Source organism: Pelobates fuscus, chromosome 3, assembly GCF_036172605.1.
Source record: "Pelobates fuscus isolate aPelFus1 chromosome 3, aPelFus1.pri, whole genome shotgun sequence".
NCBI classification, from domain to species: Eukaryota; Metazoa; Chordata; class Amphibia; order Anura; family Pelobatidae; genus Pelobates; species Pelobates fuscus.
The window spans coordinates 361,262,205-361,279,826 of record NC_086319.1 but is presented as its reverse complement, the minus strand read 5'-3'; the positions used below and the strand labels follow the sequence as shown (position 1 = coordinate 361,279,826).

General features: G+C 36.6%; 1 protein-coding gene across 1 annotated transcript; it reads right to left on the bottom strand.

Annotated features, from left to right (window-relative positions):
• Nucleotides 1-1,912: 1,912 nt before the first annotated feature.
• LOC134601394 (uncharacterized) lies at nt 1,913-17,338 on the bottom strand. Its single transcript, XM_063445869.1, has 8 exons — nt 17,253-17,338; nt 16,255-16,358; nt 14,223-14,365; nt 12,453-12,638; nt 10,273-10,455; nt 8,274-8,433; nt 5,991-6,105; nt 1,913-2,171 (listed from the first exon to the last, which is right to left on the bottom strand). The coding sequence occupies exons 2-8, from the start codon at nt 16,355-16,357 to the stop codon at nt 2,066-2,068; spliced, it is 996 nt and encodes a 331-aa protein (XP_063301939.1). The 5' UTR covers nt 16,358; nt 17,253-17,338; the 3' UTR covers nt 1,913-2,065.
• Nucleotides 17,339-17,622: the final 284 nt, after the last annotated feature.

Sequence of the window (17,622 nt, the reverse complement as noted above, 5' to 3'; positions counted from 1 at the left end):
TCATTACGAGCGAAGGTCCAAGCTGACAAGAAACGGGGCGCTAATGCTGTCTATATTCCAGGTGACAGGGTGTGGCTCTCCACAAGACATATCAAGCTTAAGGTCCCATCCATGAAATTTGCCCCTCGGTACATTGGTCCCTTTCGAGTTACCCAACGTATTAATCCAGTGACCTATACTTTGGCACTACCGGCTCATATGAGAATAGCGAATACTTTCCATGTGTCTCTGCACAAGCCCCTGACTTGCAATCGCTACACAAGGGTATCCACTCCTCCTCCGCCCTTGGTAGTGGGTGATCAAGAGGAATACGAAGTCCGTTCTATCATGGACTCCAAATTATCCAGAGGTGTCTTGTCCTATCTCGTTGACTGGAAGGGTTATGGTCCCGAGGAACGTTGTTGGGTTCCTGCTGACCGGGTCCATGCGCCCCGTCTTATCCGGTCATTTCACAACCGCTTTCCTCTTAAGCCGGGTCCTTCCCGCTCGGTGCGCGGTCTTCGAGTGGGGGGTACTGTTGCGGTCACCGGCCCGCCGAGCCTCACGGTCGTGCCCGACCGGCACGACCGCTCCGACTACACGAGCTTACCTGCTCGTCGGCGAGCCGGGAACCGCGCGTGTAGTTCTTCCGGGCATCACGCCCGAATCCAATATGGCGCCGACCACGTGGTCGCGTCTAAGGATAGCCCCGCCCCCGAGAATTATACTAACGTGTGCGTGACGTCACGACGTCAACGCACACGCACGTTCTGGGGTCAGAGGTCGCCCTCTGACCAATCATAGCTTAGAGAGGGGTATTTAAACCCCTAATTCACCCTAGTACTTTGCCATGTCGTGGTTTCAGTTTCCTGGTTTCCTGAAAGTGCTAGTTTCGTGTTTCTGATTTCCTGGTATCCTGATCCTTGGCGTTTCCCTGGTTATTCTGATCTCTGGTTTCCCTTACTTGGCTTGTCTTATCGGTATTGAGTATTTTCTGGCTTCCTTGACCTCGGCTTTCCCTTTGACCATTCTCTGTCTCTAGCGTATTAGTCCGGCCATTCTAAGGTCCGGTTTACGCTCTGTCCTGTTATTTTTCCTTTTCTGACTTATGTATATGTTTACATAGATTCTGCGTGCTGGACCACATTACTAGTCGTGACAAATACGTATTAAGTATTCTTTTATTTATTTTTCAACTTTTCAAATTTAGATCTCGTCTTTGAGATCTTCCAAAAATTTTGTCTATAGCATTTTCACGAGGGTTTGCTTTCTGTATTTTAGCCCTGGGAGTTCACACTCCATCACCTAGCAACTGGGGTGCATGTTAGTATACACGCCCAGTAGTTTGAATGAAGACCGGACACTTCCGGGTACAGTTTCGCTGCTTAGCAACCATGATGCACGTCATCACGCACGCCCAGTACCACGTGAGGCGTTGGGACACTTCCGGGTTTGGCTAATCACTCGCACACGATTGGTGAGGTATACATGTGTATTTGATATTTAAATGCTGTTTTTTCACTTGTTGTTTGATCTTGAAAAAGACCATTAGGGGTCGAAACGTCGATTGATATGCGTTACACTTGGTTGTAAACCTTTTTTTACCACATTAAAATCACCGAAAAAGTCCTTTTGAGTGCTCCTACTTCATCTTTGACTATATATATATATATATATATATATATATATGAAATATTGTAGTATAAGCCATGAAAAAGGTGGCAAAGATAAATGTGAAATGATCCGCGTAAACAGCAGACAGGAATAAATAAAAGCAGGATGAACTATAGTGCTGTCAGACAACTGTCCATAATAGTCAACAAGTAGAAATCAAAAGAAGGCAGCGACAATTTTAAAAAAATAATTGCATTTTTAGCATACCAATAAAGGCCCCATTAGTATAAAATAAAACTGAAATTAAAATGTTCATATGAAATTAGAATGTGTCTTTAATAGAAATTGAAACATAAAGAGTAAATTGCTAGCCATATACAAATGGGGTACAGCTCAAAATTGCAAAGCATTACAGCTTCTAATAAACAAAGTAAGTACAATAAGATTGCTCTTTTGCTGCACACGCTGTTCTTCAAGGCATTGTGAAATCCATAGTAGAAGCCATGTCGGCTATATTGCACTTGTTTACATTTCTCTTCATTCTTCCAAAACCATTTTCTCCCCAAGCTTCACCCCAACTAAATGATAAAATAAGAAACATATTTAGCAGTGATAATAATCACAATATTATTTATGGTTTATTCATAAAAAAAATGGTGTATTGATTAGAATCAGAATTTGTTAAAGGGACACTATAGTCACCAGAACAACTGCAGCTTAATGTAGTTGTTCTGGTGAGTATACTCATTGACTTCAGGCATTTTACATTGGCCCTAGGGACACCTCCAAGTTGCCACTCCTCAGATGTCCACTGGAGATGCTTCCTGGCTCAATGCTGCACAGTAGGCAGCCCTGCTGTTCAGAATCTCCACACTCTGCATGGGGATGCTGAATTTTCCTAATAGAGATGCATTGATTCAATACATCTCTATGAGGAGGTGCTGATTGGCCAAAATGGCGTTTGGCCGCACTCCTTGCCGATTTTAACCAATCCAATGATTTCCCCACGGGAAAGCATTGGATTGGCTAAAAAGCTGCAATTCTGATGATGTCACCAAGGAGGTGGGGCCTGCGCTGGCAGACCCGTAGAGAGCTGAAAATAAGGTGAGTTTTAACGCATTGTGAGGAGGCTAAATGTGTGGTTTTCACTATAGGGTCAGGAATACATGTTTGTGTTCCCTACCCTATAGTGCTCCTTTAATATCTGAATTAACATTAGGTTAATATTAAAAAACTTGCGAAAACAGAGAAATTTCTTGGAATGTAGCTCACTGCGCACCATACAATCGCAATGCCGTTTCCAAGGGTGGGGTTACAATGGCTAAACACGATAACACATTTCACTGATATGTCAGCTGGATTGGTGATTTGAGGAAGATGATGTATTTGTGAAACGTGTCATCAGGTTAGGACATTGTAAGCTAGCCCCCAGGAAGCGGAATTGTGAGAGTATGGTGCTCGGTAAGCTGGGAGTTTATCTTTTAATTCTATGTACTTTTTTCCTATTCAGGGTTTATTTTTGTGGGACAATCAGTTTCTAATCTGAACACTGTCTTTTCAGACAAAATGCAGGGTTTACATTACAGCCTAGGGATACCTCCCCTGGCCACTCCTTAGATAGCTACTAGAGTGGTTTTCTAGGGCAGTGCTGCACACTGTGCAGTACTGCTATTCAGGGTCTCTACCCTCTGTGTGCAGACACTGAACTTTGCTCATAGAGTTACATTGATTAAATTGTTCTCTATGAGGAGATGCTGATTGCCCAGGACTGTGTTTGACTTGTGCTGGCTCTGCCCCTGATCTGCATCCTTGACAGTCTCAGCCAATACTATGGGGAAGCATTGTGATTGGCTCACAGAATCACTTCTGATGATGTCAGCTGTAAGCAGACAGGTCAGGGGGAGAGGCAGCAGCAGATTGGAATACAAGTAAGATTTTACTATATTTAGGGAGGCAAGGAGGGCTAGATGGTGGTTTTAACACTATAGGGTCAGGAATACATGTTTGTTTTCCTGACCCTATCATGTTCCTTTAAGATTTCTTACTTATACCTCATCGTTGCATTGTGGAAGCTGTTTTGGAGTGCTTCTCAATTGAGCCTGAATGTTTTGAGCAGTTCTTTATCTGTTAGTGACCATTTTTCCTTTTTTATATTTGTTTATTAAAGGTTTTATACTAGTTCTATTCTTTCTCCTTTTCTTTACATGTTCTGATGTGGAATTTATTTCAAATAATTGTTAGAGCAATCTCAATCCTTTTGTTTGTATACATTTTTATACAATATTTATATATTTACACTGTACACTTAGGAGTGCGTTACTTAAAGGCACAATGCAACCGTATGCATGTGGTTTATACTGAAAAATATAGACATTGTTAAATTGATAGCAGGCATTGAGAACAATATTACAATATCCTCTTATAATCTCCACATATTTTGCAGCACTTTTTAATGAGAGAATATTTAAGGCTGAACTTGATGGACGCAAGTCTCTTTTCAGTTATGTAACTATGTAATATAACAATCACAAATGTTAAAAGAAAACAAGACGTTATTGATGACCCTGCTCGATTAGTTCACAATCTAGAGTGGGTGAGTTATAAACACAAAAGAAGAAAGACAATATTCAGTATAAAGTTTGATAGGTGAGTTGAAGAGTTAAGAAGGTAAGATTTAAGTGGATGTGGAATCACCAATTATGGCCTCAAAATATATGATAAGCTTTTCAAATATTTTAAAATAATTGTTTCAAAATATAAAAACATTTCATATATAAATTATATATCAAAAATATTACCATATTAAAATATTTTTTAAAAGATTCAATCTTTTTAAAAGTTCATCCAAATATGTTAAATCATTTGAACAACTTATTCAAAAATATTCAATTGCAGCCTATTTTAGAAGAGAAGGGGCATACATCTTTAAGGAATTAAAAAAGGCTATAGGCTTTTTAAAAAAGGCTATAACTTTCATCAGAAGATATGTTTAAAATGATTTCTTAAAGGATTGAAGACTAGGGAAAGTCTGGAGGGAGGCAGTTTGCTTCATTGGAAATCTTGTAGATGAGAATTAGCAGTACATGTACGAACAGAGGACAGTGGAAGGTCACTGGCAGAGCAGAGGGATTGTGAATGGTGTACTTATCAATTAGCAACAACATTTAAAAAAGGGTAGAGTAAAGAGCTGTGTATGAGAGTGTTAGAATCTTGATTGATTCCCAATAGGTGCAGGGTATGTTCTCCTTTGATCCTCTTATAAACCCTATTCTCCAAAACCTTACTTGATTACTTGTACTTTATACTTGTTCAGTGCTAAACGCACATATTCCACCCAACTCGCTCTCTCTTCTGGTGTCATTCCGTCATTCTTCAAACATATTCTCAATCTCATCCTTAAAGGGACACTGTAGGCACCCAGACCACTTCAGCTAATTGAAGTGGAATGGGTGCTTTATCCCTTTTTTCACTTAGTGCTGCAATGTAAAACATTGCAGTTCCACAGAACTGCAATGTTTACATTGCAGTTCTAAGTCTGCCCTCTGTGGCTGTTTAACAGACAGCAACTGGGAGCGCTTCCAGGTTCGTAACGGACTTTTGGTCTGTTATCTGAAGCTGGACATCCTCACGGACCTCCAGCATCAGATTTTCTGCACAGGAAGGCATTGAATAATGATTTCCTATGGGGAGGTCTAATTCGCGTGCGGCCATTGACACGCCAGCTGGCGGGGAGGAGTGTGGGCGGAGCCTAACCCAGCGCCGAGGGACATTGGCGCTGGATTCAGGTAAGTATCTGAAGGGGTTTTAACCCCTTCAGTGACATGGGATGGGGGATGGGAGGGAGGGGGGAACTCCAGGATCCTCTAGTGCCAGGAAATTGGGTTTGTTTTCCTGGAACTAGAGAATCCATTTAAACATCCATCTCTGAACCCAACTACTCTGTCAACGTCTGTTTCAACTCTCCCCTTTTTGTATCCTAACTTCTTAACAGTCTTTATACCAATCAAAATAACAGCTTAACCCTTGAGTTTGACTTAACATTTCTGTATAGCATTAGAATGTTTTATCTCATGTGTACTAATATGTTTCTTTCTACAAAAATCAAGCTCAGGACCCCTTGAAAAGGAACATCTTCTCACTTTTTTTGTTCAGCTTGACTTGTTGATCACACTTTGTTTGGGTTATTGTTTGTTTAGCATTTGTAAAATAAGCCTACACATATTGAATCTCTACAGATAATAAACATAATAGATATAATAATAAATATATAATACAATGTATAATGTATTGTAAGGAACAGGTGAACTCAAATATTACCCTCTTATTGCCAAGTTTAAAAATATAATTTTTTACATTTGTAATAAACATTTTACAAAAGTTGATAATGAATTTCTTACCTGTTCTTAATTATCCAGTAATCTTCTTCTTCATCATCTTCACCCTTTTCAGTCCCATAACCCACAATAATTACTGCATGATTTGGCTGTGCAGCACAATCGCCATCATATATTCCTAAATTAAAATGTATGATTTTTCAATGATTGTATTTTTTGAAAAGTACAACTGAAGTAAGAATGGAATCTGTTATAATGTGTGATGTGTGTGAACCTAATATATTTAGTTATTCATTGTAATGATACATACATTAAAGTGTCTGTCACCTCAAGCTTACCTTTCTCCTATTGTTTCCTCTTCTCTTTCTATTACAAAGTTTGTTCTTTTCTTCATTCAGTAGGGACTACTTTGTCTTTTATATTTTTTTCCCATGCCTTACAAATCTTGACAAAGGATGTGGAGCTTGCCTTATGCCTTTAGGTCCACCCTTTCTCAAGGTTGTCAAGCGTAGGAAAAATACATATGATTTAAAGGGAAATAGATCAGAAACTGGAAACATAAAAACATAGAAACATAGAATGTGACGGCAGATAAGAACCATTCGGCCCATCTAGTCTGCCCAATTTTCTAAATACTTTCATTAGTCCCTGGCCTTATCGTATCTTAGCCTTATGTCTATCCCACGCATGCTTAAACTCCTTTACTGTGTTAACCTCTACCACTTCAGCTGGAAGGCTATTCCATGCATCCACTACCCTCTCAGTAAAGTAATACTTCCTGATATTATTTTTAAACCTTTGTCCCTCTAATTTAAGACTATGTCCTCTTGTTGTGGTAGTTCTCCTTCTTTTAAATATAGTCTCCTCCTTTACTGTGTTGATTCCACTTGTGTATTTAAATGTTTCTATCATATCCCCCGTCATGTCTTTCCTCCAAGCTATACATGTTAAGATCCTTTAACCTTTCCTGGTAAGTTTTATCCTGCAATCCATGAACCAGTTTAGTAGCCCTTCTCTGAACTTTCTCTAAAGTATCAATATCCTTCTGGAGATACGGTCTCCAGTACTGCGTACAATACTCCACGTGAGGTCTCACCAGTGTTCTGTACAATGGCATGAGCACTTCCCTCTTTCTACTGCTAATACCTCTCCCTATACAACCAAGCATTCTGCTAGCATTTCCTGCTGCTCTATTACATTGTCTGCCTACCTTTAAGTCATCAGAAATAATCACCCCTAAATCCCTTTCCTCGGATGTTGAGGTTACGACTCTATCAAATATTCTGTACTCTGCCCTTGGGTTTTTATGTCCAAGATGCATTATCTTGCACTTATACACATTAAAGGTCAGCTGCCATGACCATTTTTCTAGTTTACCTAGTTTAACTAAGAAAAGAAGAACTGATTTTGAAAGAGGAAGAGAAAAGGAAAAAACAGGAGGAAGGTAAGATTGAGGAGACAGAGGAAATATAAAACAATAAATGAAAAATAATAAATTGTGATGTGCATTGTACTGTGAAATGTGTGTGAATCTATTATAATTTGTAATATTAATAGTAATGGTAATTACTAATTAGAAATAATACATTTGGGTTGAACTTATACATACACCCCGAGACAGAGGCATTCTCTAATTCTGATCACATTGACAGAGTCTAGGGACCACAGATCACTGTTAGATGGCATATACTTGTCTAGCTAGTAGCCCTCAATATTTTTTTCTGTTTTGTTTGCAGGGGTTAATAAAGATAAACCATTTTGTGTTTGTTTCAGTTATCCTCAATATCCATATCACTAATATCTATAAAAACTGCAATGGAATCACGGAGGTTCACTCATGAAGAAGACCTGCATTTTAGCTAGCCAAAGTTAATCACAATTCAAACACATTGATGTCTAAGCACACTGTGGTATATCAAGTCATGATGAAAAGGCTGAAATGTGGAGCTGGTGACTCGGAGGAAACCCATGATGAACTATTTATTTTCTTTAGATATACTTCAATTTTAGAAGCTCATAGAAGCTTTCTATTCTTTTATCAATCAGGTAAGTGGGATCTGTAAGTGCTGATGTTTGCCAATTTTAGCTGCTAAGTGTATTGTATCATCTTATATTAGTGAATGTAAATACTTGTTTGGTTTTTGTCTTCAAAAGACATGGCTTTTTAACTCAGGCCCATATGACGATCAGTGAATGGAGACTTTTGTAGGAGACAAAAAAAGAGCCTTGTTTAGACCTGATATCAATACAATTACCTAAATATAAGCGTTCCAATATCATGAACACAGTTAATGAACCCTCTATTTTGACGTTAATCGTTGCATTATTATGACTGTCAATGATTACCTCCTTTATACAGCTGAAATTCATGAGTACTTCCAATTCCAACTGTAATGGGTCCATTAAGTGCTACAGAAACTGCCATATTTTCTTCTCCAGGCAAAATATAGAATTTCGTCACATTCAGCATAATTGCTTTATCATTTTTATATCCACACGTAGCTTGCTAACCAGAAACAGGAGCAATTAATAAAAATGCAATCAAATTAAAGAGTGATATCTGTAAGTATATTAAATAAATGGATTAACAATGTTGGCAATATCATTTCTTGCAATAGTCTGATGCTTTGGAGAAGAGATAGGCAAACTGCGGCACATTCAGAGCTGTGTACAATGAATCCATTGACACTTGGTCACCCTACAGAATAAAGTAATACAAGCTGATAAAAATAATGGGAGTCATAGTCAGTCAGCCTCAGCCTGATTAGTTGTTCTGTGATAGACTGCTTTCCATTAGAATATAGCTCGCATCAAAATTGGCTCAGCTGATTAAACTATTGTTTAAAAAACTTTGTTAATGTGCAGTGTGGTCTCCTTAATTGGGATCTGCATGCTACTTTATCTGTTATACAATAAAGGCATTTGTGGATGAATAGTTATAAGGATGGCTAGTGTCTCCAGATGTTTAATATTAGAACCAACAAAATCAAATATTTTTATGTTAAAGGAACACTATAGTCACCTCAATTGCTTTAGCTAAATAAAGCAGTTTTAGTGTATAGATCATTCCCCTGCAATTTCACTGCTCAATTCACTGTCATTTAGGAGTTAAATCACTTTGTTTCTGTTTATACAGCCCTAGCCACACCTCCCCTGGCTATGATTGACAGAGCCTGCATGAAAAAAAAAACTGGTTTCACTTTCAAACAGATGTAATTTACCTTAAATAACTGTATCTCAATCTCTAAATTGAACTTTAAGCACATACAGGAGGCTCTTGCAGGGTCTAGCAAGCTATTAACATAGCAGGGGATAAGACAATCTTAATTAAACAGAACTTGCAATAAAGAAAGCCTAAATAGGGCTCTCTTGACAGGAAGTGTTTATGGGAGGCTGTGCAAGTGACATGCAGGGAGGTGTGACTAGGGTTTATAAACAAAGGGATGTAACTCCTAAATGGCAGAGAATTGAGCAGTGAGGCTGCAGGGGCATGTTCTATACACCAAAACTGCTTCATTAAGCTAAAGTTGTTCAGGTGACTATACTGTCCCTTTAAGCGCCTGAAGATTCATTCTATCGAACTTGGAAATAGGCTATTGAAAAAGAAACTCCTAAAGGCCAATACTCAGAAATTATAACAAATTCAATCAAAACAATCTACATTTGAAGCACGGCTTAGAAACAAAACAACAGTGTAGCAAAAATATTATAAGGACATTAGTGACTTCCCAACACAGTGCTTGATTCTCTTAATTGAGTAAATGTTTACTTTGCTTTTGGCAATTCCCCCCATTGAAGTTTATGGGACAGGTGCTATTCATTAAGCAGAGTAAACCCTTACTATAATAAAAGAATCCAATCTTTAAAAGCTGTCTGAGCATCATGGGAAATGTAGTCCAGAAATAATTTATGGTGTCAAGGTTAGCCATCACTAGTCTAAGGCAAAGAAAATATGTATTTTTTACAGTAAGAACAATAAGGATGTAGATGTCGTTTAATCAGTCAGTACAATGTTTAAACAGCAACTAGATGCATACTTGCAAAAACAATATTTAAGGATATAATATATAAATTGTAGGGTAATAGCTTCTTGATACAAGGATAAATCTGACTGTAATTTCTGGGTTCAAGAAGGATTTTCCCCCCCTAGTTTATTGCAAAATTGGAAATGCTTCAAACTGGGTTTCTTGCCTTCTTTTGGATCAACAGCAAAAAACAGATATGAGGAAGGCGGAACTTGATGGATACGTGTCTCTTTACAGCCTATGTAACTATGTAAATAGCAAGTATTATCTAGCTTGTCTGCCACTGTACATGTTTGACTGGCAAATAAAAAAGGACATACCTTTTCTTCATACTCATAATCTTTGCTCCTCATGATACCATTGTGTGAAACATATGCAAGAGCGTTAACAGGTAATCCACCACAGCAACCTTCATCTTCCTCATCGCAATCCACAAGTTGCTGCTCACTTAGCACAAGTAGCTCATCTTTTTCAAGGCAGTAACGGGTTTCAAGAACGCCCACCTTAAAATGCAATTTCCATGAGGACCATTTTAAAATGTATTAAAATATGCAAAGAAATTGAACCATCCACACATTTTTATTACAAAGAAATGAATCGATGAATGGAGAATGTGAATATACACAACATAATACGTGCGATATTAGGGGTTCCTAGCGCTTGTTAGATCCGGGTACAGCAGCTGGTACTTCCCAAACCAGAATCTCTTCTATCTGGCAGTAAATAGGTGTAGGTCGGAAAAGGGTACAGGGTGTCCTCAAACTCATATGGTGGTGAGTCAGTATGGAAAATATGAGCACAGAAAACAGAATATAGTGTAGTATATTCTATATTGAGGGGGGGCGGGATATGATAGAAACATTTAAATACACAAGGGGAATCAACATAGTAAAGGAGGAGACTATATTTAAAAGAAGGAGAACTACCACAACAAGAGGACAAAGTCTTAAATTAGAGGGACAAAGGTTTAAAAATAATATCAGGAAGTATTACTTTACTGAGAGGGTAGTGGATGCATGGAATAGCCTTCCAGCCGAGGTGGTAGAGGTTAACACAGCGAGGGAGTTTAGGCATGCGTGGGATAGGCATAAGCCTATCCTAGACTTAAGATAAGGCCAGGGACTAATTAAACGTTTTTTTAAATATTGGGCAGACTAGATGGGCCGAATGGTTCTTAACTGCCGTCACATTCTATGTTTCTATGACTGGTTACTTTGAATTTAAAGATCAACTGTCACATTTGGGTTGTTAATAGTTCTAAATTCAGTTTTCCCAGTTAATGCTATTGAAGTCTTCATTGGGTTGAGAAGGGCAAAGGAAATAAGTACAAAACACAATAGGAGGAACACAACAATCACTAGCAAATCTACATCCCATCGTAGAAATTATGGTGTCAGAGGAGTTCTGTTGTCATCACATGTATAAAATGCCAACCCGTTTAAACATTGTTTTACACTTACCTGTGCTCTCAAAAAGGAGAACACAAATGTCAGTTTATTAAAGACAGGAATTAATTGTCTGACAGTGCTCATGCTACCTAACTAGTGGAGAGGTGCTCACCATTCAATATCCCCTCCTGACAGTCCCGTTAAGTAGCCAGGCAGAGCACTATACTTCTGATCTTTTTTTTTTTATAACAGCTGTCTGATTTGATAAGCATGTTGCTGGTGTTAAATTAAAAATATAAAAAAACTAATATCCCCCTGCCTCCGCCATCAACTGTAGAGATCTGTGGCAAAAGAGACCAACATCCAGGGCTTCAGTCCCCTATACTTCCAGCGATAGTGGACCACTAGGCTTTTTTTCTTTAAGAACGTGAATAATATTAATTTGAAACATAGAAAGGATAGGTAGGAAATTAGGATAGAAAGCTAACCCAATGCACAGAATTCTGTTCTGGGATATCTTTTTTGTTGTTGTTGAGGAAAATAAAAGTTTTTGACATTATACTGTATGCTTCATCTTGCTATGTTTCACAAAAGGTCTAAAATACAAGCATAGAACCGAAATTGGCCAAATGTGTTGCTTATGAATATTTGTCAGGAACCTTACTCCATTTGTGGGAATGCAGCTTCCTATAACTGGGAACATATTGTTACATTAATATCTGTTTTGGGGGATAACTGCAAAATAAAGTAAATATACAGTAGTAATATATAGGGAATCCCTGTAGTGAACTCAGAAGAGCCCTCATTCCTGACACCTGTCTTGTTGTTGGAATGAATCCATTAAGTTTTAGCTACAAATGTTTCAGAGATAAAAAGGGCCGAAATGGAGCCCTAGAAGTAAAAGTTGTTTCCAGTTGAGCAAAGGATAAGATGCAAGCTGCTAAATTTAATTTTGAGTTACTTTGCACTGCAAAATAAAAGTTATTGCATATATTCACATGTATGCGAGGCAAATGGTTAATTTTATACACGTTTCAGAATATTAATGATATGGCATAATATTTTCTTCTATCTCAATGGCTAAGTGCACATCAATATATCGATGATGTTACCGTTGCAAATGCCCAACATGAGCCACAAAGACCTTGCTGTTTAATTTTAGTCACACATTTTGTTTTCCTATAGTCAACTTCATCTGGAATATTGGCTCGTTTTCCGTAATAGTTCTGAGAATGGCCCAATGGTGTGAATTTCCCATTCAAGCGAAGGCAGCTCTGAGACTTAGATTCTTCTTCAGTCTAAAATAGGCATATATAAATAGTTTTATTGAATTTATTATATAAGATGTCATATAAGGAAAACTTGTATTAAGAAATATTTTTAATACAAAGCACATTAGCAAAGTAGAGCTTTGAAATAAGAAATATGGTAAACATAAAATAAGCAGAAATAAATTTAACAATGTCATCCAAAAACAAGGTGCAAACACAACAAGTAAATATGACTTTTTAAGAGGATGACCACAGGGCAATAGCTATATATATTAAGGTCAGGTCAAGTCATTATATGTCCCTGACTGTATGGAATCAGGGTTAGGCAACGTTTATCACTCCAGGTGTTATGGGCTGCATCTACTATAATGCTCTGACAGCCATGATGCTGGCAAAGCATTAGGGGAGATGTAGTCCACAACATCTGGAGTGACGAAGGTTGCCTATCTTACCTACGTTGGTCTATATTTATCTGAATCAACATTGGAGAAGAACAGGGATATCTCTGTATCTAAAACCTCTTAGAATATTTGAGGTAATTAGCTATGTGATCAATATAAGTTATAAAGTAAATTGATATACAAGTATATTAGGCATAACTTATATGAGTATAAAGTAAATTGATATACAAGAATATTAGGAAAGCACCTGGTGAATTCAGACTCAAGAACCCACTCCCAAATGGAAATTAATAAAAATATATCATACAATTAGAGAATTTTTAAAATATCCTAAAATTCCACTAGAGGGTGCTAGACAACAGGTATACAATCAGATAGTTATCTTGTAGCTTGTAAACATATAAAGTACTCAAACCAGGAGAAACAATGATATTACAAAAAAATCCATGTTAAAAAGACCATTTATTTAGTTCAATAACACACATCTTTAAACAAATCAACACATAAATAAACTAAAAAAGTAGAGGAAATATATACATTTAAAGCACACACTATATTCCATTAAGAAGCCAACAGTCCAGTACCTTCACATATACAAAGTCTAAACTGTGGTGGGAGCCCCACTGGTCGTGACTCATGGGGGCTCCTATACCTTATATAAATATGTAGAAGTGTGGATAAAGTGTCTCCTGAGGAAGTTGACCGCACAGTTGACCGCACTGTGACGAAACTCATAGTGTGGCAAGCAACACTACACAAAGGACTTTTCAGCACATCCACTTTATCCACACTTCTACATGAGGTTTAGGAGCCTCCACGACTTATGACCAGTGGGGCTCCCATCATAGTTGGGACTTCGTATATGTGGTACGGGTCTTTGGCTTCCTAATGGAATATAGTGTGTGCTTTAAATGTACCTATTTTCTCTATTTGTCTGTTTATTTACGTGTTGATTTTTTTTTTTTTAAAGTTGTGTGTTGTTAAAGTAAATAAATTGTCTTTTTAACCTGGATATTTTTTATCTCATTGTTTCTCCTGCCAATGGGGGGTAGTATAATAATATATAAGTATAATAAATGGAGGAGTGTAATAATTTATCATAATCATGCCATGTTCATAAGAAAATGGAAATTTAATGAAAAATAGCCTATCAGTTCCACTTTAAATGGATCATTTTGCTACCCTAATTTTTTCAAATTTGTACGCTTACCATATCTGCAAATTGGTTCATTCCCAGTCTATAATTTTTAAGACCTTGGTCGGCCAGCTTGTTGTGTTTCTGCACCTTATCCCATGTTGCCTCCCATGCTTTCCTGCGAAACAGCTCACTATCTGGTGTGACATATTTTTTTCCTGCAATAAAATATAACAATGAAAAGGTCACAGTACAATTTATTATCTTTAAACAAATATATATATATATATATATATATATATATATATATATATATATATATAATAATTATCCCTAACATACTAGCATTGTTATCATTTATATAATTCCAAAATATTCCTTAGCGCTTTACAATTATAGATATAGGATATTTAGAGGTTTAGAAGGCCCTGTTCAAACAAGCTTACAATCTATGAGGATTTGAGGCAGGCAGATATTGTCAGGTGTCATATTGGTAAGGTGGGATTCAAACCTGGGTTTCCTAATTCTAAGGCAGTGATAGGTACACAAGTGGTAGCATAATACATTTTCTGTTTAAGAGCCATGAGAATTCAGACAACTCATATTGGAAATATGCAACACATATGTAATATATAAATGCACTAATAAATATTTTCTTCAGGTCTATCATGATGATATTCTATTTCTGTTACAAATTCTAAAATGTATTGTTCTCCTTAAGCATAATGTATGTTGGGAAACATTTGGGAGAGAGTTTTCACAGTAAAACTGTATATGTTTGCAAAAAATTCCCATCTTACATGTAAGAGCTAGACACAAATAAAGGCTTTATTTGGCAAATAAATAAAAAAAAAACTCAAAAAATGAACAAAGATTGACAATCTGCAATGCAAACAAATATGCAAAAGAATATAAAATTGGTTAATGTCCTGCAAACAAACATAACACACTTTCTATTTACTTGATCTTGCTCGTTTCATATTTGTAATATTATTGGACTTTTTTAACGCAAAAGCATTGTGTCTTTCAATATATTTTGCAAGCATGAATAAAGTGAATAAATTGCTAAGTAAAGACAAACGTGCACAATTAGGCAAACCTGATTTTTATTTGCACTTTGTGTAATAAAAAAATACAAATAATATTCACTTCATAAAAATAGTTTCATAAATATCCTTTGAAATATTGCCTTTAGTATATTTGCTGTTTGTTTTTAAGTTTGTAAATCAATTTGCATTACTAAGCAATTATTAGCATTGTTTTGTATCTAGGCAGGTTAGATGGAGATTTCTTAAAGAGACATAGACCCAGGGATAATAGTACATCAAATTCTTATATGTGATTAATTAATTTGAGAATTTTCAGCCAATAATTAAACATTTTGGGTCACAAATAGAAGATGTGGAGTAATATACCAATTTGACCGCAGTCTCTCCAGCATGTATTATTCTCGCTAAGTTGCATGTTAAAAAGTTTGGAAGGGGTTAGGTACCATCTATAAATTAATTTATAATGGGATTCCAAATGGTTTGCACATTGAGTGATACCTTTTCACAATAATAAAAATTAATTCCACTCCTCTAAGTAGTATATCCGACCAAGCTCACTCTCCCACCTCAACATGTAATTAGTTTTATCACCTGCAAAGATATTTTAACACAAGGAGATGCTTTGTTTCTGACAAGGATCTAATAAATCGATTTTTTCTAATTTTGTCATATCTAATTTCAAAACGTTCGGATCCTGATCGGAAAGAGCAAAATGTTCTCTAATTGTTGTCTCGAGTCTTTCATGTGTTGGGGCATCAATTAGACTTAAATCAAATTTATCTTTTAATTGATCGAAAGGCAGAAGGCAAAATATAAAAATTAAATTAGGTATCCTGTTATTTAGAAGATTTATAACATAAAATATTAGCAACCTAGTAGCAATATTTGTTAACACATCTTATTTTTGAAAAAAAAAACGGTAAACCAACGATGGTCAATTTTTAAAAAAAGTGCAGTTCAGTCATTGTGTGCTCTTTTGTAGTACCTCGACACGCAGTGGAGTGCCACCATACACAATATTTATTTAGGCATATGTATATTGAGTTGACAAAATTTACCGTATTCGGATTTCCATAGGTTCCATTCTTGTTCAAGGAAATGTGCAGCTGAGGCACAGATGATAATGGCAGAGAAGACCAACAAACTCTTACCAAAATGCATCCTAAAGGAAAACAAAGGAATAACTTAGCATGCAAGTTATTTGTTTGATAATTATATTATTTATTTGAAAATATAGTTCTTTTAATTTTTTTTCCCTTTACATAGTAAGTAATACAAAACAGAACATACAACAATACATATACCGAATTGTACATTATATATGCATAAATTATTATGTTATCTAGCATTTCATAAATGAACATTTGATGTGGACAACCAGTAGCCCTACAGAGTGTTGTTGTTGTACTTATGGAATCATTTCTCCCTTCTTTCTCCTTTCCTTTCCTTTTCTCTCCCTTTCCCTTAGCTTGGTCCTTCTTTCTTTCCCCTTAAAATGAACTTACCAATAGATACATGATACATGAATTAAGATTAAAATGTAAAGTATAAAGGTTTAACTAGATTAAGGTCCCTAACCACGGAAGATATCTTTGTTCCATAGCTGAGCTTCCTCCTGCTTTCCATAGTTTATTGATATTGACGTTGATGTAAAACCTCAGACCATTTAGGGATCTTTTGCTGCAGCCAAAATCTTGCTAGCACTACTTTTATAGCCATTATGAGTTGAATTATTAGATATCTTTTTAGTGAAGAAAATTTAGATAAATTGAAATGAAAACGAGCGGTCGTATAATCAAAAATCCTATCTTCCCGAATCAATCATAACATTTCTTTTGAAGCCCTTCAACATAGGGGTCTAATCAATGCACAATCCCACCAAATGTTCTTAGAACAACCCACTTCACCCGCATGCAAGTTATATATTACACAGTACACTGTATTTTGGAAGATAAACACCAAGAAGGCAGATAATATATCATGGGGGGTTCCCAATCTTAAACTTACTTTCTAAATATTGCCTTGTGATATTATAATATTTTTCTATTTAATGTACCTGTTAGTGGGCTTCCAAAAGAACTACAATGGTTTTTTCCCTCTTGTTGAATCAACAGTTCTGCAAAGTTCAGTCTTTTTATACACTGGCCCCAATCAATAGAGCCCTTATCTACGTCATTATAACGCCATACTAGTCTCAGATACGTTAGAACAGTTGCATCTATCATGTTCTGATAAGATTCTTTATTGATTTGATGTACCTCTGGAAGGAAGTGAGGGACGAGTCCAAGTATATTTGACAGTGCACAATCAGTATTCCGTTTGCAAGTGGGGATGATAAGCTTTTAAATCATTTTCACAAATATGTTATTACTGAGAGTGGTGTAGAAAACAAAAACTAGTATATTCGCAGCTGAAATATTTGATTA

Excerpts from the sequence above, each read along its gene's own strand:
- LOC134601394 (XM_063445869.1), bottom strand. The coding sequence starts at position 16,357 with ATGCATTTTGGTAAGAGTTTGTTGGTCTTCTCTGCCATTATCATCTGT. Across the intron at positions 10,456-12,452 it reads CATGTTGGGCATTTGCAACG|GTGGGCGTTCTTGAAACCCG; the intron begins GTAACATCATCG and ends TTGCATTTTAAG. Across the intron at positions 2,172-5,990 it reads TACTGGATAATTAAGAACAG|TTGGGGTGAAGCTTGGGGAG; the intron begins GTAAGAAATTCA and ends TTTATCATTTAG.